The sequence below is a fragment of the Marmota flaviventris genome, chromosome 5 (assembly GCF_047511675.1).
Source record: "Marmota flaviventris isolate mMarFla1 chromosome 5, mMarFla1.hap1, whole genome shotgun sequence".
Taxonomy (NCBI): Eukaryota; Metazoa; Chordata; class Mammalia; order Rodentia; family Sciuridae; genus Marmota; species Marmota flaviventris.
The window spans coordinates 154154919-154180931 of record NC_092502.1 but is presented as its reverse complement, the minus strand read 5'-3'; the positions used below and the strand labels follow the sequence as shown (position 1 = coordinate 154180931).

At 40.7% G+C, this 26013-nt stretch overlaps 1 protein-coding gene across 1 annotated transcript in view; it reads right to left on the bottom strand.

The window, feature by feature from the left end:
- The window catches only part of Dnah5 (dynein axonemal heavy chain 5), a 249331-nt gene that overhangs the window by 156432 nt on the left and 66886 nt on the right, over positions 1 to 26013 (bottom strand). Inside the window, exons 17-23 of the mRNA XM_071612820.1 lie at positions 20566 to 20737; positions 14853 to 14998; positions 8957 to 9116; positions 8044 to 8280; positions 6510 to 6700; positions 6335 to 6422; positions 3723 to 3856 (exon numbers count right to left, since the gene is read on the bottom strand). Coding sequence (XP_071468921.1) covers positions 3723 to 3856; positions 6335 to 6422; positions 6510 to 6700; positions 8044 to 8280; positions 8957 to 9116; positions 14853 to 14998; positions 20566 to 20737 — 1128 coding nt within the window. The remainder of the gene's footprint in view (positions 1 to 3722; positions 3857 to 6334; positions 6423 to 6509; positions 6701 to 8043; positions 8281 to 8956; positions 9117 to 14852; positions 14999 to 20565; positions 20738 to 26013) is intronic.

Sequence of the window (26013 nt, the reverse complement as noted above, 5' to 3'; positions counted from 1 at the left end):
CAGAGGAAGGAGAAGTTGTGCTTTTGTCTAAATGCATTCTACTGTCATGTATAACTAATTAGAACAAATTTTTAAAATAAAAATTTAAAAGAAAAAAAGCAGAGTTCAAAGTCCTGCCACTGGGGAGGTCTGTCTGAGGCAGGAGGGAAAACACGATGAAGTTACTGCCCTCTGCTGCTCAGAGCTCCAAGATGCCTCATTGGTTGAAGCCCTTGAAAACTTCCATGGGACCCTGCTGACGTGCTGCTGAGGTCGGACAATCAGGTGGAAAAGAGTGGACCTTAGTTCTGGAGGGGGTGGGACAAAGGGAACAGCCAGCATCAAATCCCATCAGGAGATCCGTGGAATCCCATAAAAACGTTTAAAATCTGAATAAAATTGATATGTGTGTAATAATACATCTTCTCATCCATATTTTGAATCTTTTTTCCAAAATTCCTTGAGTTTTAGACTAATCCTCATAGAGACCTCACACACTTCTTATTAAATATGTTTGCTAGGTATTTCTCAATGATGTTGCCATGGTAAACAAGATCTTTTCCCACTATTTTTATAACTAGCCATGAATGCCATGTAAGTTTTAATACTTTCTTGTTTAGTAATCAGTTCAGTTTGCTAACCAGGTGTGTCCCTGTAAGGTGACATGGCTCACACACACTGGTAAATGGGGTGATGGTACCGGGAAGGTCTCATTATGAGATGTCATTCCTCCCAGCACTTTGCTCCACACATGCCACAGCAGCAAGCCCCAGAGGCAGGCCCTGTGCACCTGCTCCCTGAACCACTTCCTGCCTCCACACCAGTCGGGCCACCACCTGTCTTATGTTCTTGGCACAGCTCAGCCTGGTCTCCATGCTGTATCGATGCTTCTGTGCCTCAGTAACGTCCACTGCTCCTTGAACACCTCCTGAGCTTCTTCCACCTCTTTCTAGTAAAATTCTTTAATTTCTATAGCATTATTAAACACATTCACATTTTACTGTGATCAAATACATTTTGGGATATACTCATTACAAAATTTCCTAGATTTTATGTGTCTGCCTCTATCTCATTTTTCTCAAAATTCTTATCATTTAATAGTAAATATACAACTTCTCAAAACAAAAATTCTCAGGAACATATTTAATGCATTTTGTCAGAAATGCTATTACTTATCTTTTAACAAACTTAACTGTTCTTGGGTCCCACAACTTTTTTTTCAGATTAGTCTCTTAGATTTACTTGGTAGATGTCATATTATCTATAAAGTTTTTTAAAAATGACTCTTCATTTCTAATGTTTATGCCTTTGGGGGATAGAGTTTTTTTCATTAGATTATATCATAACTTAAAAGTCATAACTTAAAAGTGTGAGAAAAAATGTTAAGAAAAATGAGGCATAACAACTGCAACCATTTGAAACAACAGATCATTACCAACAGCCTTCTAAACTGTACAACTGTTTTAAGTACATTGCACCAACCTGCACCAAACCAAGAAGTCCTTAACTCTGCCTCCCCACATACAGCTAAGCATCCCTCACAGCCTCACTGGGTGCCTTCATTGGGTGCTGAGTTTCCCATCCAGTGAAATGCAGAAAGCTAAGACTGCCGTGGTTTATCCCACGATACCTGGTCCCCTGGTGTGGGATAATGTATAGACATCAACGTGTGACACAGGAAGGCAGCATGATCACAGATGCACTATGGTTCAGAGGAACAATTATAGATATCAAAGACTCCTGCACATGGGTAGAAATGCCAGGATCCTGAGCTCTTTCTGCTCCAAGAGTTCATACTATGAAGAATATGCCCTAACTCAATAAGATTTGCCCTTACGTTAGAGGAAAGTGTCATGCTTATTAAAAGAAAGCTAATTTTTAGGGTGAAGGAATCCCAGAGTTTAAAGGGAGAATTACATGAGCTACACAGGAGAGCTGTTCTGCTTCAGTTATCTCTATTACCAAGGTGGTTTGGGTGGTTTAGTCCAGCTCATTGTTTAAAGCCAGGCAGTGTTAGAAATGGACGGTCAACCTAGGCATGGGTTGAATGTAGACTGGGTTTGCATTCTGAGCCATCAGCCATGGCAGGACGACAGGGCTCCTGGTGAGGTCACAGGATGTCCTATGGTAGAAGCAGACTCCTCCAGAAGGGTCCAAGGTGAAGGGCTGCCCGTGTCTAGTATTGTCACTGCCTGTGCATCCCTTCTCCCAGAAATAATTTGTCCGTTATGTAAATCCAGGGAAAAAATTCTTCAAGAAACTGTCACTCCTTCCTGCTATTTTAAAGATGACTGAGATCTGTTCATTTCCTCCATATAAAAGAAACGGAAATGCAACAAAATTGACACATGTACGTATTTTGTTGCCAGCAGTATCGTTTCAGCTACTACACCTTATCCTTAGATTTGCTAATAAAGGCTAATTATATTCACAAAAGTGATGGACTTCATGGATGACATTATGTTTTCTGTGATGACTGAGACATTTGAAAATGTATCTGAATATTTATTGTTGTCATAGGGTATTCTACTTACCTGTATCATTTGGTATAGAACCTGATAAACTAAGCACTAGATATTTATTGAATTATGTGGACCCTGTCCCTGAGGCAGTTAAATTCAGAACCTTCAGTATATTAAGATAGGAAAATTAAATTTGCATAAACGCAAAGACTTACAGGTCCCTTGGGAAGATATTAACACTAAGTAACATTTCCTCAAATTGTTATGTCAATGGAAAGTCTTCAGAGTGCTTTCAAACAACCGTAGCTCCTTCTAGCCAGACCCAGTAACAGAAGAGATGTGTTCTCTGAGCAGCAAATTGTTCCTACAACACTGAGAAATGCTTCTGAAGTCAAGAGGTCCCAGTGCCATGGGAATAAAAATTGTTTTAATGGTTTCAAGAGGTACTGGTTCCGCTTGGCTAATTAACCAGGTTAGCTAGATCCTACCTGAGGGTGCTCAGCATCTGCACCCAGTGCACATGCATGGTGGTTTCTGGAGAGAGAGATCTGGGACGGCCTGGATGGACCTTGCAGAATTGGTTGTATGATCACTTGCTAAAAACTCTTTAACAAATTTGATGGGGTTACGGGAGATGATTTCAGGGCTCTAAGTCTTTTTTGTTACAAGAGTAAATTTGCTTAATAAAAAAGGGAAAGCTGAGAGAAAAAACAAGTTGGAAGGGAGAAATTTTAACCTGAATCTACAGCCATATCCAGTACAGGTTTGTGTTGATAGGACCAGTATTTTTTTTTTAGTCTCAGCTTTATCTGGTTTCCATGTGGAGAAAATATGTGTATGTGTGTATATTTATTATGTTTATATAAAATTTTATATGATATATTAAACTTTCATCTGATATTTTATAAGGCTTACCTATGTAAATGTGAAAAATAGACTGTAAACCTTGTTCTATTTGACTCTTTGAAGGGGGAATTGTAACATCAATCTGATTTGTGGTTTGGGATAAATTAGATGTTTTTAACTCATTTGTATCAAGAGAAGAGGTTGGAGGCATTTGCCGGAAAACAACACGAAACAGGGAACAACAGCTGTCTTCACGGTCATCCTAGGTTAGGGATCTTCAGGTGACAAGCTTTTGCTCAGCACACACAAGCTGCCTTTCGCCAGGCACTGAGGCCCTGGGTGTGACCCGGATCCCCACAATAGGAGCTTGCCCTCTTCCCCTTCACACAGGCCGGCTGTGAGGCCCAGGGCCGGGCCACAGGCCTCGGGACGTACCTTTTTGGTAGAACTGATGATTGTGCTCAGCACAGAGACTAATTTTACAATCTCCTTATTGTCGGACACATTCTTATAATAGTTCTTGGGCTGCACTGGAATGGGTAAGGTCACAGATGCCACCTCAATCGTCTCTGAAAGCAGAAAAGAGAGAAAAGTTTAAATCAACAGCATAGGCAATGTGCTATCAACAGATGGGAGATCTCTGAAATGGTAAAGATACCATAAAGTATCTCCTTCCTAAAAGCAGTGAAAATTTTTGACATTCTCAAAGTTTCAGGACTCTGGAAATTAACTACATCTTACAGCAATCCAAAGAGTGTTAATTCAAGAAAAAATATGGGATCCAGGTGACAGGACCAAGTCTCATGTGTTTAACTTGCTCTCTTCCCACTGACTCCTCTCTGGCTGTGGAAGCTTTGAAAAACAGCAGACTTACATCCCATACAGCTATGAGAACCCTCAACTTAGCAGTGCCCAGAGGGTCAGGGCTGGGTTTGGAGCTCCTCAGAGGGTAGGGTCTCTAATCAGTAATCAGTAATCAACACACCTAGAAGCTCCCTGGAAAAGCTGTGTTCAAGGATTTTATCTTTACATGACATGATGCAGAATTTCATTGAGTGGGGGGAAAAAATCTCTGACCCCCAAGTCATTTGCCAAAATATATAGTTTTTTAAAATTAGCAACAACAATTATTTAACTTCACAGCAACCTGAGACGATGATATTAGTTGGGACAAACAAGATGGTAGCCAAAAAAGTTAAAAGGTCTGGGGAGAGCAATGTCCACAGAGGGCGCTGTAAGCCCTGAAGTAGAAGTCGCCCTGGGGCTCTAGGAATCCACATTCATGAGCAGAGATGTCAGCATGCCCAGGGAAGACCCCAAAAGGCCTCAGCCTTTCACTTCTGTCTGAATTTGAGGCCCTACAGCACCAGTGAGTAAAGACTTGCGTAGTGGTTTAAACTGACTGAGCCTTGCTGGGTTCCAGCACAAGTACAGAGTCTCTAAGCAAAGGGCAAAGATTCTTGCTTCAAAATAGTCAAGGAAATCTCTGTACAATCATTAATTGACCACTAACCGCCCAGAGAGTATAGTAGCTAATAACCCAAAAATAGTTTTTACACAATTAATCCATGACAGTTGATAAAGAAAATAATAATAATAGCAGCAAAACCTAAGGGTCATAAACTTTCAGAATTGCCTTTCTTTAAAATGTCTAATTTTCAACCAAGGGAAAAAAAAAAAGTGTGAGACACACAAAGACACAGGAAAGTGGAGTCCACACAGGGAGACAAAAGCAGCCAACAGAAGCTACCCATGAGGAAACTCAGACGTTGGACTTATTAGGCAAAGAGTTTAAATAGCTTTTGTAAATATGTTCCAAGAAGTACAGAAATCATATTTAAAGAAATAAGGAACTTATGAGAGTGATATCTCAGAAAATGGGAAATATCAATAATGAGACAGAAATAGACAAGAACCAAATACAAATTGTAAAATCAAAAAGAAGAACAAATTAAATGAAAATTCAATAGAACTTAGAAGATTTGGGGGCTGGGTGTGACTCAGTGGAATTGTGCTTGACCAGCAGGTACAAGGCCCTGGGTTTGTACTGAAGGAAGGAAAAAAAAAAAAAGATTTGAGTTGCAGAAAGAAAAATCAATTAGTTCCTTAACTCATTGGTCATGACAAAAAAAATATGTATAATTTTCAATCAATGTTTTTCTTCTCAACTTAGATATAATTCATGATTGAATATATTTTAGTCTAGAAAATTATAAATTTTAAGCCATCCCAGGAAATTAAATAATATATGATTGGAAATTAGTATAATAATAGTAGAGGTTTTGAGCTTAGATTAATAAATAAATCATTTTGTAAGTCATAGGGAAAGTTGATCTGTGCTGTATTTATCCTCCAGCAACACTTTTGTTTTCTGGTTTGTTTTTTGTTTGATTTGGTTTGGTTATTTTTGTGATGCTGGGGATGGAACCCAGGGCCTCTCACGTCACTCCCAGCCCACTCACACCTCTCAGTTTCTTCCTTGGCTAGTTGATATATCGCTTCAGGGGAGGTGAATGCCAATAGGACTACACAGGAGATGAGGTTTGTGGGGCTGACTTAAGGGAGTGTGAGGACCAAGGACAACATTTAATACCACGTGCGACTTGGGTGTCTTAGGCTGCCTGATTTTACATAATACAAATAAAAGCCACCAGACACACAGTGACACTCACAAGATGTTAGCAAAATGGAAACAGAGTGGGTGAAAAACATCTCTTAGTGCCAGGAAATGTTCATTGTGATGATGGTGAGTGGCTCTTTAAACTGACAAATTAAAACCTTTCTTGCCTCCAGTTCTCATTATTAGACTGGACCAAAAATCAGCACTGCAGTACCAGCTGCCGTCAACCCCCTAGAAGCAGACCACAGTGTTGACGCAGAAATATTAAAATACCCAGATCTTGACATTTTATAGACTTAAAATTGGTTCATAGATTAATACTCTGCTCTCCCTTGATTTGAGAATCCTATAGGAGTTGGGGGAGGGTACATTGAAGCTCAATAAATGTTGATTTACAATACTTTAAAAGAACACAAGGAGCATTTACCTTGAAGTTCATTGTCTTCCATTTCGACATCAGAATCACTCTCTTCATTATTCTGCAGGGCAGCCATTTTTCTTTCATGTGTCTTTTTCTACAATGTAAAGGGATATTTTTCAGCTTTGTCTTATCTGTAAATAAACAGCTTCCACATGAAACAGCTTTTCCATTCCAGGCCCACCTTGGACGAGGGCTCCCTGCTCCATTGTCTAACCCCCTTGGGGACACTGACAATGCACTCCACAGCTTTGTTCAGGGTCTGCTGTACGTCTTCCAGGGCAGGCGCCATGGCAATGTTGGGAATGGCCAGAGTGACGTTTGCTCGGAAAATAGGCAGATTGTTCTGCTTCGCTTTAGATGCACTATTGCTGTCTGAGTTTACAAAAAAAAACAGTAGAGGATTAATATTTTTAATTCAAAAACGGGACTTACTTCATTTCTAACCACGATTAAAGCACCTAGAACAACACATAGTAGATATATTATCAGGCAAATATTAGTTGAATGAATGAATTTTAAAAAGCTTTTGGTTTGCTTAATAGAGAGCAGTTCAGTGGAACCCAAGTCATTTTCTGTTGATTATAATTTTTTGGTCTACTATCCATAAAGGAAACCTACTATGTAGGATCAGGCTTAAGGATAAATTTTTATCTAAGCTATTAAAGATGATATTGCCCAAATAACTGAATGCCGATAAATTAGTTAAATGAAGAATAAATACGCAAAGAATGAAAAATGAGAATAACTACCAAAACTAGCCAAAATTAAAACAAACAGCCAGTTTGTATTTTCAAATAAAACATGCCTTCTCTACCCTCAGAACAGCTAAAAAAAAAAAAAAAATGAAAAGGAAATAAAATGTAACTCACCATCCATATCAATGGGCTCTTAAAGTTAGGTATAGATAAGTTATAGATACATATAGATGGGTATATATGTATGTAGCACACATAACTTTATCTAGGTAGAAATACCTATAATGTATGAAGTTGACAAATAATTGTGATTTAATATTTAGCACACCAACCCACATTTGAAAATTTCTAATATAACCCTGTGTCTGAAGTGAAATAAAACATTATAAACTATGCCACCAACAAAACATTCTTTCAAAACCCCAAACTTCATGTATCCACTTTTAATTAAATGTCAAGTGCCATCTCTTAAATGCCAGTATTCCAAAGGCCCTCAGCACAGGGAAGCCCCTGGAAAGCACAGGGAAGCCCCTGGAAAGTACAGGCAGGTCAAGAAGATAAGTGTGACTTTAGCAAACTCTTTCCACATTACAACATGAGTCAATAACCTAACAATTTAACAATGAAACAATATTTTCCATATGCCTTCCTTTCAAAGTATGTGCCTTTCCTTTCTCAGATTAAAGTAATTCATTTTATATATTTTCATTTTATTACAAAAAGATTGAAAGTGATGTTGATTTTTATGCCGTTAACAAAGGTAAGTAACCTTAAGAAAATTAATTTGACCTCTCCCTGCTCTGGTTTTCTCTACTTCAACATGAGTGGTGAGGGTATCCGCTTCTAGAACTGTTGGGATGACCAACATTTATAATGTTGAAACTTACAAGGAGGCACTCAATAAATGGTGGAGTTTCTTAATTCTTTAAATTTATCAGGAATGTGGTGCACACACACACACACACACACACACACAACCACACCTGATCAGCCACCCTGCAAACCGTGTGGGATTGTTACCCCGGAAATTCATCACGTGGGAGGAATGGATGCGCTTGCGAATGGCCTCTAGAGTGTTCCTGGTCACTTTCAGAAGAGCATCTGCGTTTTGGTGGTTGAAATGAGAGAGCAACTCGCAGGCCGCCTCCACCATCTCAGGCTGTTTCTTCTTTTTGGGGATTGCTGTCAAAGACAGTGGGCCAGCCCCAGCATTAAGGAACGATGTCAAGGCATCAGAAGTTCCTTCCTCTCTTTTTGCTGTTATGACATGACACAAATAGAGGTAGGTGAGAGAGAGAGAGGTCACAACTAAATGGAGAAATTAAGACAAATGACATGCAAGTTTGATGTCACTTAAGTGGCATGCTTCTTAGAAAGTAAGGCCATTACAGTCTTCCTCCTCCTGAGAAGACAACCAATGAGAGATGCAGGGGCTCTGGGTGCTGCAGCCACTGGGCCCACAGGCTGGTTCTCTCTCCCACCAACACTCTAAACCCCTTTAGAGCCACTTTCCTTCTCCACTTGTAGCATTCTTGACTGTGCAGCAAAACTTTGCTCTAGTCTGCAATGACTGCAAGGAGAATTCCAATCCATGACTCATAATCCACCCTCCTCTACAGGTAAACTGAAGTAAAATGCCTCCCCTGGCTTAAATCAAAAGAGAGCTAAGTGCCAAAGAAGGCTCAGGAAAAGTACATGTTTGCAGAACTCAACACACACACACACACACACACACACACACACACAAAATGGGAATTAGCAACATGGAGTCATTACAATTTGCTCAGAACCACAATTTCAGACATAAATATCACTCTAAAATTGAGACACCATTTGTAGAACTGTGGAATTAAGTTACTCTGTAGAAAATTAAATTGTAGTTTTCAACAAATGTCCTAGAAAAATAAAACCCTTTTATCACCTCACCTCTTACCTGAAGTTTCACTTTTTGAATCAATATGATTCTCATCAAACACTTTTTCCTCCTTGGGTGGAACTTGCTGGTCCAACAACATGTTGATGAGCTCATTGACTGCTTCCTCCACTAATGAGCTTTTAAAATGGAGTATCTGAGCACCATTTACACAAAGGTCCTACCAAATAAAAATGATTATCACATGTCATCGTTGTTTATCTGGCTCTTGAGAGTTCCTGAAGAACAGCAGCGAGTCTACAGGTTCAGCTCCAGGGGAGAGCTTAGGCTGCAGTGATGCTGGCCCACATTCTCCCAGTACCACCCCCTGAACCCTCCCCCATGCCAGGCCTCCTCTGAATGCACTACAGACAAGGGAAAACCCGGAGGAATGTTGACGAGCCAAAATCACATTTGCTTTTCCAGCATGGAGGACAGCAATCTCAAATCCACCAGTACCTCTTCTGTGACATTCCCGTCATAATCTGCTCTAGCAAGCCTTTCTTTTCTCCTCATCTTTTCCAAAAAGCCACAGCTATCTCCTACTTGATTTCAGGTCTATTTCCCTCCTGTCCAACTCAATCATGCATTTCTCAGGAATAAAATTTTATAAATATGAATTAAAACACGCTTGGGGGCGCTGTGATGGATTCTGTAGCACTATATACGAAATCAGCTATTTACCACTGGTTGGAAAATAAGCCTATAAAGCAAGAGATTTTTGTCAATTGGCCACAGTCTCCAGCTTCATTTCAAGTTTCACTTTTATGCACCTTGAAATTCTAATATTCTCCTGGATCTTCCACATCAAATATCAGCCTCCTGGCTCTGTCACCTGCTCATGCATGACCTTCACCTCCACTCCACTGCTGTGACACATGGCACTTGGATGCCATCACACAGGAACATTCTAATGTACACTGAAACATACCACCAAGCTTCTTTACCATCAAAGCATAAAATAACTTCACTCTCAAGTCAGAACTATACCCAACCACCAATCTCAACCCTGAGTTTAGAGACAACTAAAAAAGAGAGAAGCAGTTATAAAAAAAAAAAAAAAAGTAGAGGCAGGTCTGAGAGTAGATAAAGGATGGAATGAAGTTAGTATCATCTAGTAACAAGTATAGACCCTGGTACTAAATTTCCTGGGTTCCAATCCTAGCTCTGGGTGATATGGAAGATCCTTCTCTGGCCTCAGTTTTCCTATCTGTAAACTGGTGATAATGGAAGAACCCACCTTTGATGGTTGCAAGCATTCCCTAAGATAACATGTTAAGTGCCCAGCACAGGGCTGGCACCAAAGTACTGGAGGAGTTGGTTATTAGTAATGGTCAGCAAATGTCATCCACAGGTACTAAGTGTCTGTCAAGCTGGTCATTCTGTGTAAACTAGCTCCTAATTCCCTGAGAGAGTGCTAATAATTTTCAAAGTCTGCATCTTCAGTCCTCTGACTGCCTGGGGGAGAGAAGCACACGTGGGCCATGATGTGATCTCTCGCTCTCAAAGCCAGCTCTCCAGGAAATCCTCAGTGACCTTCCCCCAGTCCTTCCAGACCCCTCCGTAATAAAACACACATTTGAAACCACAAAACGCCTTGATATTGAGGGTTCTGGAAAACAGAATCAACAAGCTCTCAAAGACTTGTAGTTCTAACAGCCTTGTGTAAATCCTTTAATTCTTTCTGAGAGGACGTGATTATAAAGATGATGTAAACAGCATAGAAATTAATAAAGCAGAGTATAAATAGAATGAGGATAAAGTACAAAAGGTTCATTAAAATGCCCCTGTATCAAGCAAAATAAGCCAAACCCATTGCTTCCACTCGCCCCACTTGACAACCCACCTCCGTGGTGACATCCGCACATTGAAACCACCAGACGGATCTGTTACCAAACCTGACCCACCTCCTCCTTGTGGACCCACGTGGAGCTCCAGGATTTCCTCATCCCCATGATGCTTCGGCTTTGGCAGACCAGGAGCCCTCCGGCCCCCAGGTTCTCCCAGCTCCATTCACTCTCCCCCCCAGGCCACGCCTTCTAGTGAGATCCTGCCTCACTTCAGCAATTCTTTTGCTGATATCCTTTAGTCCATCACTCCCTCGGCCCTTGGCCACCCTCCCAGGTGAGGCCCAACCTCTACAGGTGACCCACCCTCTCTTCTTGCCCACACACATCACGGCCACGCAGAGGCTCGCTGCTGGGAGCTCACAGCCCCCAGACTCAACCATCCCCTAACGCTACCCAGGAATCGCTCCACATGGCCACCGCCACTTCCTCTACCTGGCTCCACAACACCTGTGTCCTCCTGTCTTTAACCACCCTTGCCCCTCACAATCCTCCAAAAGCAAATGGAGCCATGACAGGGAGACTCACCCAACTCCCCACGCCCAAGCCCTCCCCAGAAGACAAACCAGCCTCCACCACTTCCTCCTGTTGGAGTGAACACAGTGGTTCTCCTCTTATGCAAGATAATCTCAGGCTGGGGTGGTGGCTCAGTGGTAGAGCTTGCCTAGCATGTGCGAGGCACTGAGTCCAATTCTCAGCACTGCATATAAATAAATAAATAAATAGAATAGAATAAAGTTCCATTGACAGCTAAAATATATTTTTAAAAAATAAAGAAAGAATAATCTCACACACTAAGTTCTGAGTCAGAGCCTCCCCACTTCTCCAGGGACAAGACTACCAACCATCTTTCTCCCTCTCTGCTTGATTTTCTGTCCCCGCATATCAACACATCCCATGTACTTCATCTCAACACCTCCCTCCAGCTGCCAAAACCACATGTTTCTACCTCGGGGCCTTTGCCCTTGCTGTCCCCTCTGCTGGAAAGCTCTTCCCCAAAGCTATTCACATCGCTCCCTTCCTGGATTCCTCGGTTCAAATGTAATCACAAAAGTCACCCCGAACCATCAACGTAAAGTCACAACTCTGGGTTAGGCACTTCTTTTCTCCATTACCCTCTTAATTGTTATCCATTGAATTTATCACGAGCTGACATGTTTACTCATAGGCTTTTTTGTTTGTTTTTCTGTATTGTCCACTTGAAAAGCGGGCTCCTGCACGACTGGGATTTCACATTTTATTTACTGCCGTGTCCCAGCATTGGTTGGCATAGGTGCTCCAAAAATAATGCAACAAATAAATAGATTGTGAAAAGTCTAAAAAAAATCCAACTAAAAGCATTCATTTACACTGGTGATTGGAAATGCAAATCAATTTATGTTACATGATTTTGCTACTTAAACTAAAATCAGGAAGACACAATAAAACCGTGTTCCCTGGGGGTGGTGAGGCTGGTACGGCTGGATGCCAGCAGCATTCTAAGTTGACAACGTCCTTTTTGAAAGACAGTTGGCTGTGAATATCAAGAGCTATCAAGTAAAGCCGTGCTCTTTGACACAGCAATCTTATTTTGAGAGGAAATAATTCTGAAAAGGTAAAACATGATATATAAACATATTTATTGCAGCTCTTGGAAAAATAGAAAGACTTTGGAAGCCATTTAACGTCCAGCAATAAGAAACTGGCAAATAAATTGTAGCACATCCACCTCGTAAAATAACCCAAAGCCATTTTTAAAATGGTGCCTATAAAAGCCAGATAGCAACACAAAGTCTCATTTTAGAGAAACGTTAACTGGGGAAGAACAAAGCAGGATGCAAACTCTGCTGGGCGTCCAGTAGGGAGCACAGCTTTGAGAGGCATAAAACACACGGCGATCACAACAATGGGTGGCATCACGATTACGATCCCAAGCTTCCCGTTTTTAAAATATTCTAAAACTTGCTTTGAAAATTTTTAAAACTTTTTATTTTTATAAACAGTGCAGCTAAGTGTTTTTTTTCAGATGGGAAGAGAACAAAAAAGAGTCGGAAGGTTGGGCAGGTATCACATTTACCCACAGTTAGCCTATTCAACAGATGGTGCTGGGAAAACTGGAAATCCACATGTAGCGAAATGAAATTAAACCTCAGTATCTCACCCTGCACACAAATCAACTCAGAGTGGATCAAAGGCTCAGGCACTAGAACAGAGACCCTGCACCTAATAGAAGAAAACAGAGGCCCAAATCTTCACCACATCAGCCTAGGATCTGACTTCCTTAACAAAAATCCTAAAGCACAAGAAATAAAACCAAGAATCAATAAACGGGATGGACTCAAACTAAAAAGCTTCTTCTCAGCAAAGGAAACAATAGTGTGAAGAGAGAGCCTACAGAATGGAAGAAAATCTTTACCACAGGCACCTCGGATACAGCACGAATCTTTAGGATATATAAAGAACTCAAGAAACTTAACACCAAAAAAATAAAATAACCCAATCAATAAATGGTCAAAGGAACTGAATAGACACTTCACATTAGAAGAAAGACAATTGATCAACAAACATGAAAAAATGTTCATCATCTCTAGCAATTAGAGAAACGCAGGTCAAAACTACTCTAAGATTTCATCCCACTCCAGTCAGAATGGCAATCATCAAGAATTCAAGAAACAATAAGTGTTGGCGAGGATGTGGGGAAAATGGCACACTCATACATTCCTGGTGGGACTGCAAATTGATGCAGTTACTCTGGAAAGCAGTATGGAGGTTCCTCAGAAAACTTGGAATGGCACCACCATTTGACCAGGCTATCCTGCTCCTTGGTTTATACCCAAAGGACTTAAAATCAGCAAAACACAGTGATGCAGCCACATCAATGCTTATAGCAGCTCAATTCACAATAGCTGAACTATGGAACCAACCTAGATGCCCTTCAACAGATCAATGGATAAAGAAAATGTGGTACATATGCATAATGGAATATCACTTAGCCTTAAAGAATAGTGTAATTATAGTATTTACAGGTAAATGGATGGAGCTGGAGAATAGTATGCTAAGTGAAATAAGCCAAACCCCCCCCAAAAAACAAAGGCTGAATGTATTTTCTGATAAGTGAATGCTGATCCATAATGGGAGTGGGGGAGAATAAAGGGACTTTGGATAGTGCAGAGGGGAGTGAGGGAGGGAAGGGCTGTGGGCATGGGAAGGACAGCGGAATGAAATGGACATTACTACCCTATATACATATATGATTACACAACCCATGCAACTCAGCACCATGTTCAGCCATAGGAAGGAGAAGATGTGCTCCATTTATGTACAACGCATCAAAATGCATTCTACCATCATGTATAACTAATTAGAACAAAGTTAAAAAACAAAAAAAAATTTAAAAATTTTACCCACAGTGAGGAGCATGACAATGAGGAACCACAGACATTACATTTCAGTTATGTAAGAATGGTTTCATTTAAACCGAAGATTTCTATGCATGCAGAAAGGGGTTTAAATAACAGAAGGACTGAGATTGGTGTCCTTGGAAAGGCTGATTGCAAGGTTGGCCCCTAGCTGGCATCTGGGAGCTCAGATTTATGGAGGGTTCCCTCTGTTGTCTAGCTGATAAGAATGGATCAACCCGCCTCTCCCAGGTTTCCTAGAAGTGGCTCCAGAATTGTGTGCCAGGGAACACCAGTTTGGGAATACTGCTCCACTGACACATACAGGGAGAGACCCTGCCCAGAAGCTGCTCAGAGCAACTGTTTTATTGGTGACCCCTAGATTAGGAGAAGCTCTTCTACAACATAGCTCTACTCTTCACAAGCTATGGGAAAATTAGAAATGTGTTCCATGGTACTTTCCCTCAGTGATGTGAAAAGAGGTGACTTTCCCCTTGTGTCCAAGTGGCTGCTTAGGTACATTTCTCCTCATCCAAATTATGGTCAGAAGGTTCCGTGTTTGATTATATCTGCCACAAAGCAATCGCAAGTAGAAAGAAAAAAAAATCCAATGTATGTTTCAAAAACTTCCCTTTATAGAAAAGCAAATTGCAGGAAAACTTTTTTAGTAAAACCTATCCATTTTCTAATGACCTTTGTCATTTGGAGAAACTCTTCACAGGTGAGCGGCTCCTCCTGGGGGAGTTGACAAAGCAGGGTGCCGCTCATTTCCTCTAGAATGGTGTCAATGCGGAACTCAATCAAATCGTTGACTCGGTCAAGCAGCAGCTCCAGGTCCTCTTTGGAAAAACAAAAGCAAATGAAGGAGATGAAGGAAAGCATTTTGTTACACACACACACACACACACACACACGATTAGATGCCAGTAGCAATGGCAGGAGCAACACTTTTCAGTTTCCATAGGTCCCTGGGACACACCATAGTTCCACGCTTGGCCTTCTCCCTGGTCCTTCCTGAGCAGTTTTTCAGCTCTCCCAGCCCGCCTAGCCCCGGCTCCTGTCCACAGCAGGCTTCCTGTGGACCTGCATGGATGGGGACCTGCCTCCTCCTGTGCCAACACCGCAGCCTGAGCACCCTTTCATCTGAGTGTGTCGCATTCTCCGCTCATAGGCTGACTCCCTCTGAAACCCATGTCTTCATCCCACAGCTTTAACGTGTATCCCAGAGCCTGTTCCAGGAGAGGTTTTCAAAACAGTGTTCTTAAAGTGAAATTCTATTTTTCTCACATTACTATCATAAGGCATACTTTTTTTAGTTTTGCTGAGGTGGTATTGAACACCAAGTTTCAAGGATTAAAGGGCAACTCTGAGGAAAGCTAACAATTCCACATCAAAAGAAGGAAGGATGGCTAATGGGCGTCCACCTAAGGGGTCATACATTTTTAAACAGATACCATATAATCAAATCTCTCTTGTTCCAACGATACTTTCTCCTAGGAAATGAAGTTGAAATTGAACGAAGAAAACACAATGTTACATACAGCTCTTCAAGACACCAAGCAGTTCTTTCTGGTAGTCAAGTTCTTGAGTACAAAAGGAGAGCTGACATTTGTATTTCAGCATCTGTACTCAATGAAATTCTTTACTATTTCTATCTGACAGATTCTTTGAAGCATCTTCAAGGACATTTATGGCAAGTTTTAAAAAGTTCCCATGAGGATTTTCACATCCTAATTCACTGGGAATGTTACCTTATGTGACAAAAGGACCTTTGCGGATGTGTTAAGGATATTGAGACGTGGAGATTGTTCTGAATTATCCAGATAGTGCCAAAGTAGTAATAAGGTCTAGAGTCTAGGACCCTAGGCATAGGGTCCTTATAAGAGGAAGGCAGGAAGGTCAGAGTCAGAGAAAGATTATGACCATGGAAGCAGGGGGCAGAGAAAGAGAGAGAGATTTGAAGATGCTATGCTCTTAGCTTTGAAGATGGAGTGACCATGGGACAACATGTGTAGGTAGCCTCTGCCTGCTAGAAGAGGCTAAGGAAAAGAGTCTTCCCTGGTGGCATTTGATTTTAGCCCCATAGGATTCACTTTGGATTTCTGTCCTCCATAATTAAATGATTTTATGCCACTAAGTTTGTGACAACTTGTCATGACATCAATACAAAAAAAATAACTAGCAACATTTATGCATAGAATATACAAAATTGAGTCTTTATAAGTTCTGATTTTTATTTTGAAAGTAGCCAAAACTCTTTTAGAAGAAATACATGATACAGGCAACTATCTGTAAACAGAAGGGTTGGCTCATTTAACCCAATAAGGAATCCAGCTGTTCTTGAGATGTAACATAGTTTGTCTAACATAGTTTGTCTCCTAAAGAAATTTAATCCTGTTCTATTAAATTAGTCTCTCTATTTAAATTACAAAAAGAAAAACATAATGAAATATGAGAACTAACAAGAGTTTCTTTAGAAAATATCTCTTTGTCTCCAGCTAACATTCTAATAAAACATCCAAATTGCTAGCCATCTAATCCTCATACTCTCAGAGAGGACATGCAAGCCTACCTTGGAAGCCTGTTCTAATTTGATTGTGATAATTCTAACTAGGAAACATTTATACATTTTATAAATGAGTCCTTAGAGACTTTTAGTCAATTTCATATAGTTTTATTTCCTATAAGAAATATTTTGGAAAGAATACTAGCTTAGAGGCAAGGAAACTGGGTTCTAAACTCATCCTGACTGCTTATATCTGTGTGCCATTAGAAACCATTTAGCAACTCTGAACCACAGTTTTCCAACCCTTAAATTGAGGGTCTTATTTAAAATTGTTTCTACTGTTTTTTTCCACCTCTACAATGCAATGCTTGCCTGATAATACATTTTATATTATCCTACCTTTAAGCTACAATGAGTATGAAATACACTTCATTCATATTAAAGGTCCCCTTTACAATAGGTCTTTGAGGCTGCCAGAGAAAAACCACAAGTCACATTTAGAGGGAAACCAATTTGGACTTCAGCTGATTTCTCAACCCACACCCTTAAAGCTAGGAGGCTTTGGAATAATACATACTGTGTTCTGAAAGAAAATAGATGCCAGCCAATAATACTATAATACCCTGCAAAATTAAGCTTCAGATTTGACAATGAAATAAAAACCTTCCATAATAACAAAGTTAAAAGAATTTACAACTACAAAGACCACATGGCAAAACATTCTCAATGAAATATTTCATGAAGAAAAAATAAAACTGGAAATTAGCAAAGAGAGAAGCTACACTAGAATAATAGTCAATCAAAAGAGAAACTAACTCAAAAAACAGAAATAATTCAAAATGACAGGGAATAAGAATCATTTCTCAATAATAACATTGAATGTAAATGGCCTAAACTAATCAATCAAAAGACAGACTAGCATATTGGATTTAAAAACAAAATCAAACATTATGCTGTCTCCAAGAGACTCACTTTATAGGCAAAGACATTCTTAGACCAAAGATAAAGAATAGGGAAAAAAAACTTGCCATTCACATGGGTGTCTATTCTCATACCTGAGACCTCAACTTAAAATTAATTAGAAGGGACAAAGAAGGCCATTTAATGCTGCTTCAACAAAACATAATAATCTTAAAAATTTATGCCCCCCAAAATGGAGCATCTACATACGTCAAACAAACTCAAATCTCTAGAGTCAAATATATCACAACACAATAATATTGGGTGACTTCAACACTCCTCTCTCATCAATTGATAGATCTTCAAAACAAAAATTAAGTAAAGAAGCTATAGGACTAAAAAATACAATTAACAATTTAGATTTAACAGACATACATAGAATATTCCATCCATCAATGACTTAGGATACTTTCTTCTCAGCAGCACATGGATCATTTTCTAAAATAGGCCATATCTTAGGCCACAAGGCAACTCTTAGCAAATAGAAAAAAAATACAAAGCAATGAAATTAAGGAACTTGCTGGATGGAACTGGAGAATATCTTGCTAAGTGAAATAAGCCAGTCCCCAAACTCAAAGGCTAAATGTTCTCTGATATGTGGATGCTAACCCACAACAAGGGAGGGGAAGAGGAGAAGAATAAAAGCTCATTGGATTAGATAAAAGGAAATAAAGTGAAGGGAGTAGGGAGGGGAAGAGGAAGGACAGTAGAATTAATCAAACGTAACTTTCCTAGCCTTGTATTGAATACCCAACCAGGATAATTTCACATCATGTACAACCATAAGAATCGGATCCTAATTAGAATTAGTTATAATCCATGTATGTGTAATATGCCAAAATACATTCTACTGTCATGCATCTCTAAAAAGAACAAATAAAAATATTTTAACAAATTTGCCTTGAATCCAATTCCCAATCTGTGAAGCAGAACAAAAGGGAGGGTTGATTCGGCAATAATTCTTCACTCTACTCCCTGTCCCCAACCAGGTACTCATCAACTATTTTTGAGTATACAACACCTGGTAAATTAAACAACTAGACACTGTTGAGCCAAAGGCATTCAGAAGACACAGTGAAAACCTACAGGTAAGACAAGCCCTTGACAACACAAGCTATAAATAAACCAGGTTATACCTCATTAGTTCCAAGCATCAGACCTAGAGAAAGACCTAAGGAAGAAAGAGAGAGAATGATAAAAAGCACCACAAGAGGTATCTAGAAGGGCCACCAAGGAAGAGTTGACCCAAAAATGAGGAGACAGGATGGAAGACCTAGAATAGGGTGAGGAAGGTAAGGAAACGGAGACGGACTGCCTAAGTCTCCTGCAATGAGGAATGTGTGAGTGCATGGGTGTCCACTCCACCCAACTGAGCACACAACAAACGTTAAAGAGACCACTTGCTTTTTAAACCCTTTGCAGTCATTTTGGGGAGAAAGATGAAATTGGATTAAACCACTAAAGAGAGCTGAAATACAGAGCCCCCGTCTCTACTGTCAACGCAACAGACATCACAGGAGGAGGATGCGGTCACAAGGGTTGGAGACTGGTGGGCTTCCTGGAGTGAGACTTACTCTGGGCTATAAAAAGTGGGCAGAATTGGGCCACGAAAAGGTAAGAGCAGATGACATTGGATATAACAGGAAAGTCTTTGAAAAAAATCTGTCATTACCATGACCCAGACTATATTCCCTGCTCAACGCAGAAATATGAGGGAGGGGTTCAGATGTCCTCCTAGGAGTCAAAGAACTCTGGAAAACACCCACACAAGGGCTCTTCTTTTTTTTTTTTTTTTTGGTACCAGGGATTGAACTCAGGGGCACTCCACCACTGAGCCACATCCCCAGCCCTCTTTTCTATTTTATTTAAAGACAAGGTCTCACTGAGTTGCTTAGTACTCACTTCTGCTGAGGCTGGCTTTGACCTAAGAATCCTCCTGTCTTAGCCTCCCAAACCACCAGGACAAGAGCTCTTCTTGGAGACCCAGTGGCCATGCATATTAAAGGCTCTGCAAAGTCCTCCAGAGAAGAAATCTGTCCAGCTACTAAGGTGGGCTTCCCAGATGTATTTGAGCCCAGATTCCACCTTTGCAACAAACCTGTACACATTCTGGGAAATTGTAACTATGGAATATACCACCTCACCTACATTTTCAAAATTATCATATCCCCCACTAAGGAAAAATGATGTTTCCTTCAACTTTTCGTACTTACGGTTCTCTGTTGTCCAGCCCTCTATTCCATACAAACCTCCACATCTTTCAAATCAGGGTCTAAAAACACACTAACCAACTAGCATCACAAGTTAAAAGACTCTAAAGATCGTTTAAATTCAAATGTCCAACAGTAAAAATAAATGAAAAATCGTGGTTATCTATGGGAACAAATTTAATACTGAATATTTGCAGTTTTCAGTAGATTAATGAAAGTGTATACCTTGAAAAAATTTCTTATGGAACAGCTTTTGAGGAATTCTCATTGTTGAGAGCCACAGCCGAAGGGGCCCCAGAAAACTTCCAGCTGATTGGCTCACCGTGGCCCCAGCAAACTTCCAGCTGCCAGCTGATTGGCTCCTCTGCAGTGATGCTCATTGGGCTGTTTCCCCACCCTTTCAGACCACGGAGCTGCTCATTGGGGGACTCTTTTGGCTCCGCCCACACGACCCAGCCAATGGGCCTCAAGAGCAGGAGGAGTTGGGGGTGGAGAGGCTTGTGGGAAGCCGGTGGTGGCAGTTGGGCTCTGAGGGAATTCCTGAAGAGCTCCTGTGGTGCTGCGTGTGTTCTAAAAATAAAGTTCCTTTCTGCTTGATAAGTGGCTCGTGAATTGTGCCCAGCCGGCATCTCATCTTATTTTTATCACCACATTGATAAGAAATTTCACAACAGATATTAAGAACTAAGCCTTTAAATCTGAGAAATAGTAACCATTTAGACAAACTTACTGATCTTTGTAAAAGTGTTTTCTAAATATGCCTCAATATTCAGCGATGTCCAGGTCAGCGCAGCCAAGCCTGGCTGGAGAGCTCTGTCCACTTTAGCCAAATGGGGGGCCATCAGTTGCTCAATGGCGGGGGGCATTTTTGACCTCACTCTCTGGTATTCAGACAGCATCATCTGCAATTAAATGGGTTTAAATCATCAAGTAACATCTCACCTTTATCATTTTATATAAAATGCTTACTTTTATTTAGGATCAAACTGGGGGCTCTCATAGCCTGGCAGGGAGAAAGGTAAAAACAAAATAAGAAGAGAAAACGTGGACTTTCTCTATAAATCACAAATGCTAATTCAATAAATTACAACCAAGGATGAAGAATTTAAGAAGCAGAATTTTTCAGTCCCTACCCAGACTATAAGGAAAGAAAAGTTTTGAGGTCAAGTAATTTTTCTAAACTGGGGCATCCTGCTCCTCTGAGCCTCTTCTGTGGACCACACTCATCATCAAAAGTGTCTGGATCATGGGAGTCCATTGCTGGGAATATAGGCCAAATTTCATGCAAGACCTAAAGCACAGGAGGAGAATCAGGAGCCAGTATTATTTCAACAAGTGTTATGGCTTGTTTTAGTCAGCTTTTCACTGCTGTGACTAAAAGACCTGACCAGAACAATTATAGGGGAAGAAAAATTTATTTGGGGCTCACAGTTTCAGAGGTCTCAATCATAGACAGAGGACTCCATTCCTTGGGGCTCATGGCAGAAGAGTGTGGCAGAGAGAAGCAGGCAACATGTTGATCAGAAAGCAGAGAGAGAAAGAGAGACCACTCTCCAGAAACAAATATATACACCGTAGCCACGGCCCCAGTAAACCACTTCCTCCAGCCACACCCACTTGCCTCCAGTTACCACCCAGTTAATCCCATCAGGGGTTAATTCACTGATTTGGTCAATGTTATAACCCAATCATTTCTCCTCCAAACCTTCTTGCATTGTCTCACATGTAAGCTTTTTGGGAATACCACATCTAAACAATAACAGGGCTTTAATGTCATCTGAATGCCAAAGAGAAACGTACATCTCCAGTGCAGATCTCATTCCGAGGTTTAGACTCATATACAGCAAGAGCCTACCCAGAGGGCTGGGGATAGCTCAGCTGGTAGAGTGCTTTCCTTGCATGCACAAGGCCCTGGGTTGGATCCCCAGCACCACACAAAAGAAAAAGAGCCTGCACAGTCTCCCCCCTTCATATCTAACAGACATCTTCAAACCTAACAGGTCCAAACTGAAAGGCAGTCCTTGCCCACAAACCTTCTCTGCCCACCGCATTCTCCAAGTCATGTGACAGCAAACTCCATCCTTTCTGCCCACTGCCCAAAATTCAGGCAGCCTTAATTCCTCTCTTTGCCCACTGTCACTTAAACCCATCCAGTTCTCCTGTCACACCATACTCAAAGGAGATCTGATTGGTTTACTATATCTGCTGTCCCTGACACTCAGCTGAATTATTAGAATGTTCCACCATTCTCTCCCTGCTTCCATCCGTGACTCTGAGACTCTAGGCTCTACTTAGCTACAAGGGCGAACCCTTAAAACACTAAGTCAGATGATGTTACCCCTCTGCTGACATGATTAGATGTTCCCACCTAATTCAGGGCTCTACATCCTCATACAAAGTCTTGGAGAGGTCCTTACTCTATGAAAACCTACTTAATCTTATTCCCCTTGCCTGTCTTATCTTCAGCCATTCTCCCCTCTCTTCTCTGATCCCACCTACTGTCTCCCTTATTGATCCTTAGCCTCAGGATCTTTGCACCTTCTTCAAATAATTTCTCAGAGCACTTTATAGTTAGGCCTATCCTGACAAGCTACTTAAGACTGCAAACCACCACCAAAAGCCACTCATACATTCTATGCCCTGCTCTATTTTTCCCATAGCACCTATCACTTTATACCAATACACTAAATAATTTACCAATTTATAATGTTCACTGCGGATTTTCTACAACTTACAAAGGTGTGAAAATGAAAGATGTTCAATGGAAACCATACTTGGGACTTTTGAATTTTGATCTTTTCCTGGGCTAGTGATGTTCATTATGATTCATTCTTGAGATTTGATTCATTCTTGACGTTGTTTAAAACAGGCTTTGTATTAGGTGGTTTTGCCCGACCGTGAGCTAATGTAAATGTGCTGAGCACATTTAAAGTAACTCAGCTACAATGTTCAATAGGTGTGCTCAATCATTCTCCACTTCAGATATTTTCAACTTACAATGGGTTTATTCAGACATAACCCCATGGTAAGTCCAAGAGTATCTGTATGTTATACCAGAACAAGAATCTTATCTGCTTTGTTTGTTAATGTGTCAAAAATGGTAGGTGGAACATAGGAGATGATTGATCATTATTTCTCTTTTAACCAATTGGTAATTATTTAGAAAGTGCATTTGTGATCTGACACTTATGGATTTGAGTTCTTTATTGAAAAATTAACTGTTGTGTTAGGTTGAACTAAATCAACTTAGTTGACATATATATATTTTCCATGTTACCATTTTTAAATAATTAAATATTTATAGTATTTCCAGCGTAGCTTTCAGGACAATGTCAATATTAATAATCATTAAAATAAGCAAGTGATTTTAATGTGCTTCTTAAATAAAGTTATTTTTAAACCCACATTTGCAATGTAAAGATTAGCATTACCTTGATATTAGATTAATGTTTCCTAAAATGTTTTCCTTAAAGTTCTAAGTTCAAGACATTCTATAATAAAAATGATCCCTGCATGGATAAGTTTGAAAAACACCATATGCAATATTTCTTCTTGAATAGCCATGATTAATATTAATTGTCCAGAGAAATCTGCCATTGGGGCTTTGAGAATTTTGTTAAACCCAGTACTTCCCAAATGGGCTAAATAAACCTTTCTTCATATAATACCTTGCCACAATTTCTATAATTCCCTTTCAATTTCCATGAAAGCCACTTTAGAAATCCTAGATTTGATTATTCAATTATCGGCTACTCATATATTTCCTAAAGCTTTTATTCACTTTTATCCACCTTTGTTTCAGTGTCTGTCACTCATTCTATCTGGGAAACAGTCCTTAGAATCTGCCTCAGGCAGGTCTTCCATTTCTCATCTTTAATCCTTTAACCCCAGGAGGAATTACTCATCCATTTTCCAACCAAGAAACTGAGGTTTAGAAGGTAAAGTAATTTACCCAAAGATAATGGTTTGGATCCAGATTAAACTGGCTTCCAAATCTGAACCATCAGCCACTACTAGCTCATCTCCTTCTAACTTCAACTGTCTTCCAAGGAGTTGAGGAAGAAGACAAACTCAGTACTTTGGCATATCAGCAGAAGCCCGAAAACTCTGTTGAGCATTCAGCACCCAAACTCTGCAACTGTGGGGGGTGTTCAGAGGGTGCCCAAAATATGCCAATAAATCTGCTCATGTTGAGCAGGAACCTTTAATTCTTTCAACCTCCATAATAAATGTCTACCAGATCATAATTTATTTGTTCAAATTTCATTTACAACTGTGTTGGCTTTAAAACATTCTTGGTGAAGAAGAAGGAGGAGGAGGAGGAGGGGGAGGAGGAGAAGGAGGAGGAGAAAGAGGAGGAGGAGGAGAAAGAGTAGGAGGAGGAGGAGAGAAGGAGGAGGAGAAAGAGGAGGAGGAGAAAGAGGAGGAGGAGGAAGAGGAGGAGGAGGAGGAAGAGGAGGAGGAGGAGGAGGAGGAAGAGGAGGAGGAGGAGGAGGAGGAGGAGGAGGAGGAGGAGGAAGAGGAGGAGGAGGAAGAGGAGGAAGAGGAGGAGGAAGTAGTAGTAGTAGTAGTAGTAGTAGTAGTAGTAGTGTCGTCCATGCCTCTACCCTCCCTGGAATCTGGGTGGACTTATGGAGCCCAACAGGACACAACAGAAGTGATGCTGTGAGAATCAGGACATCCTGAAGACCACCTGCCTCCTCCTCATTCACTGCAGCACTTGCCCCCAGTTGCTGTATAAGACACCCTCCTGGCCACATCCTCCCTGCTGGAAGTCCATGGAGTCATGCACATAATCATCCCAACCCTGCTCAATCTCTTTAGCCAAAAACCCTTGAGATAAAATGAAGGGATGTTGAAATGTACCCTATTTGGGGATTATCTGTTACCAAAACAACTCCTCCATAGACAAAATCATCATCAGTGCTTTTATACTCATAAAGATTTGGTTTCTTAGCCAGGCACAGTGGTGCACTCTTATAATTCCAGTGGCTTGGGAGGCTGAGGCAGGAGGATCACGAGTTCAAAGCCAGCCTCAGCAAAAGTGAGTTACTAAGCAACCCAGTGAGGAGACCCTGTCTCTAAATAAAATACAAAATAGGGCTGAGGATGTGGCTCAGTGGTCAAGTGCCCCTGAGTTTAGTCCCCAGTACCTCCAGAAAAAAAAATATATGGTTTCTTAATAAAAATATTTTCTTTGTAAATATGTAGATTGGCAAAATGATTTTCTAACATACCAAGAGGAATTTATAAGGAAATCCCAACGGGCTGACTAGTACTTCATGAGTACGCACTCGAGGAAGGTCTGCCCATTGCTGATACTGACTTTTTGAATATAACATGAAGTTGTGGGTTCTGGGTTCTGTTAGTAGTTCTGCCACTTACCTGTGAAACCTTGGCTAAGCTCAGTTTGATCATTTAGAAAATAAAATAATTATATACTATCCCACCTACCTAATATGATCATGGGAATGATCAAATGAAAATGGCTTAACATGCAAAGCAAATGTGTGGCCCTCATGTGATGTTAACCATTATGATCTATTGATGCCAGTTTCCACGTGAATGTTCCCCTACCAGGGCTGCATCTCTGACCTGGTCTTTCTTGTCTTTGGGCAGCACCACCTGTCACTGGTGACCTGTCCCTCCCTCATGAGGTTTTTCTTGCCCCTGGTTTCCTTGACCCTTGTTTTCATCCCACCTCAAAGTCCACTCCGTAATCTTATTTGCTAATTTTTCCTCTTCTACCAGATGTGCTAATGTTGGAGCCACTGTTTGGTCCTGTGGCCCTCTACTCTTCCCTGTCTATGTTCTCTCCCTAAGAATTCTATCCAGGAGAATGTCATTAAATAGCAACTGTATTCTCCACCTCTCCAAACCATGCCTCCACTTTGACAGCTTCACTGGACTCTAGCTTTCCATATCTAGTAGCATGGATGACACCTCCCCTTGATGTCTAAAAACAATCTTGTCCTTGGGATGGGAACTACTGAGTCCCACCTACCTTCCAAAGTAAATTAGCTCAAGTCTTTGGCATCTTCATAAATGGTACTCATGATCAGGGCCACTGCAGTTAGACAGAATGTAACCCATACAATTCATGGTAGTCCCTATTTCAATTATCCTTGAGTTCCCTCTTATCCTGCCTCTTGGCACAACTCCTTGATATCTAATCAAT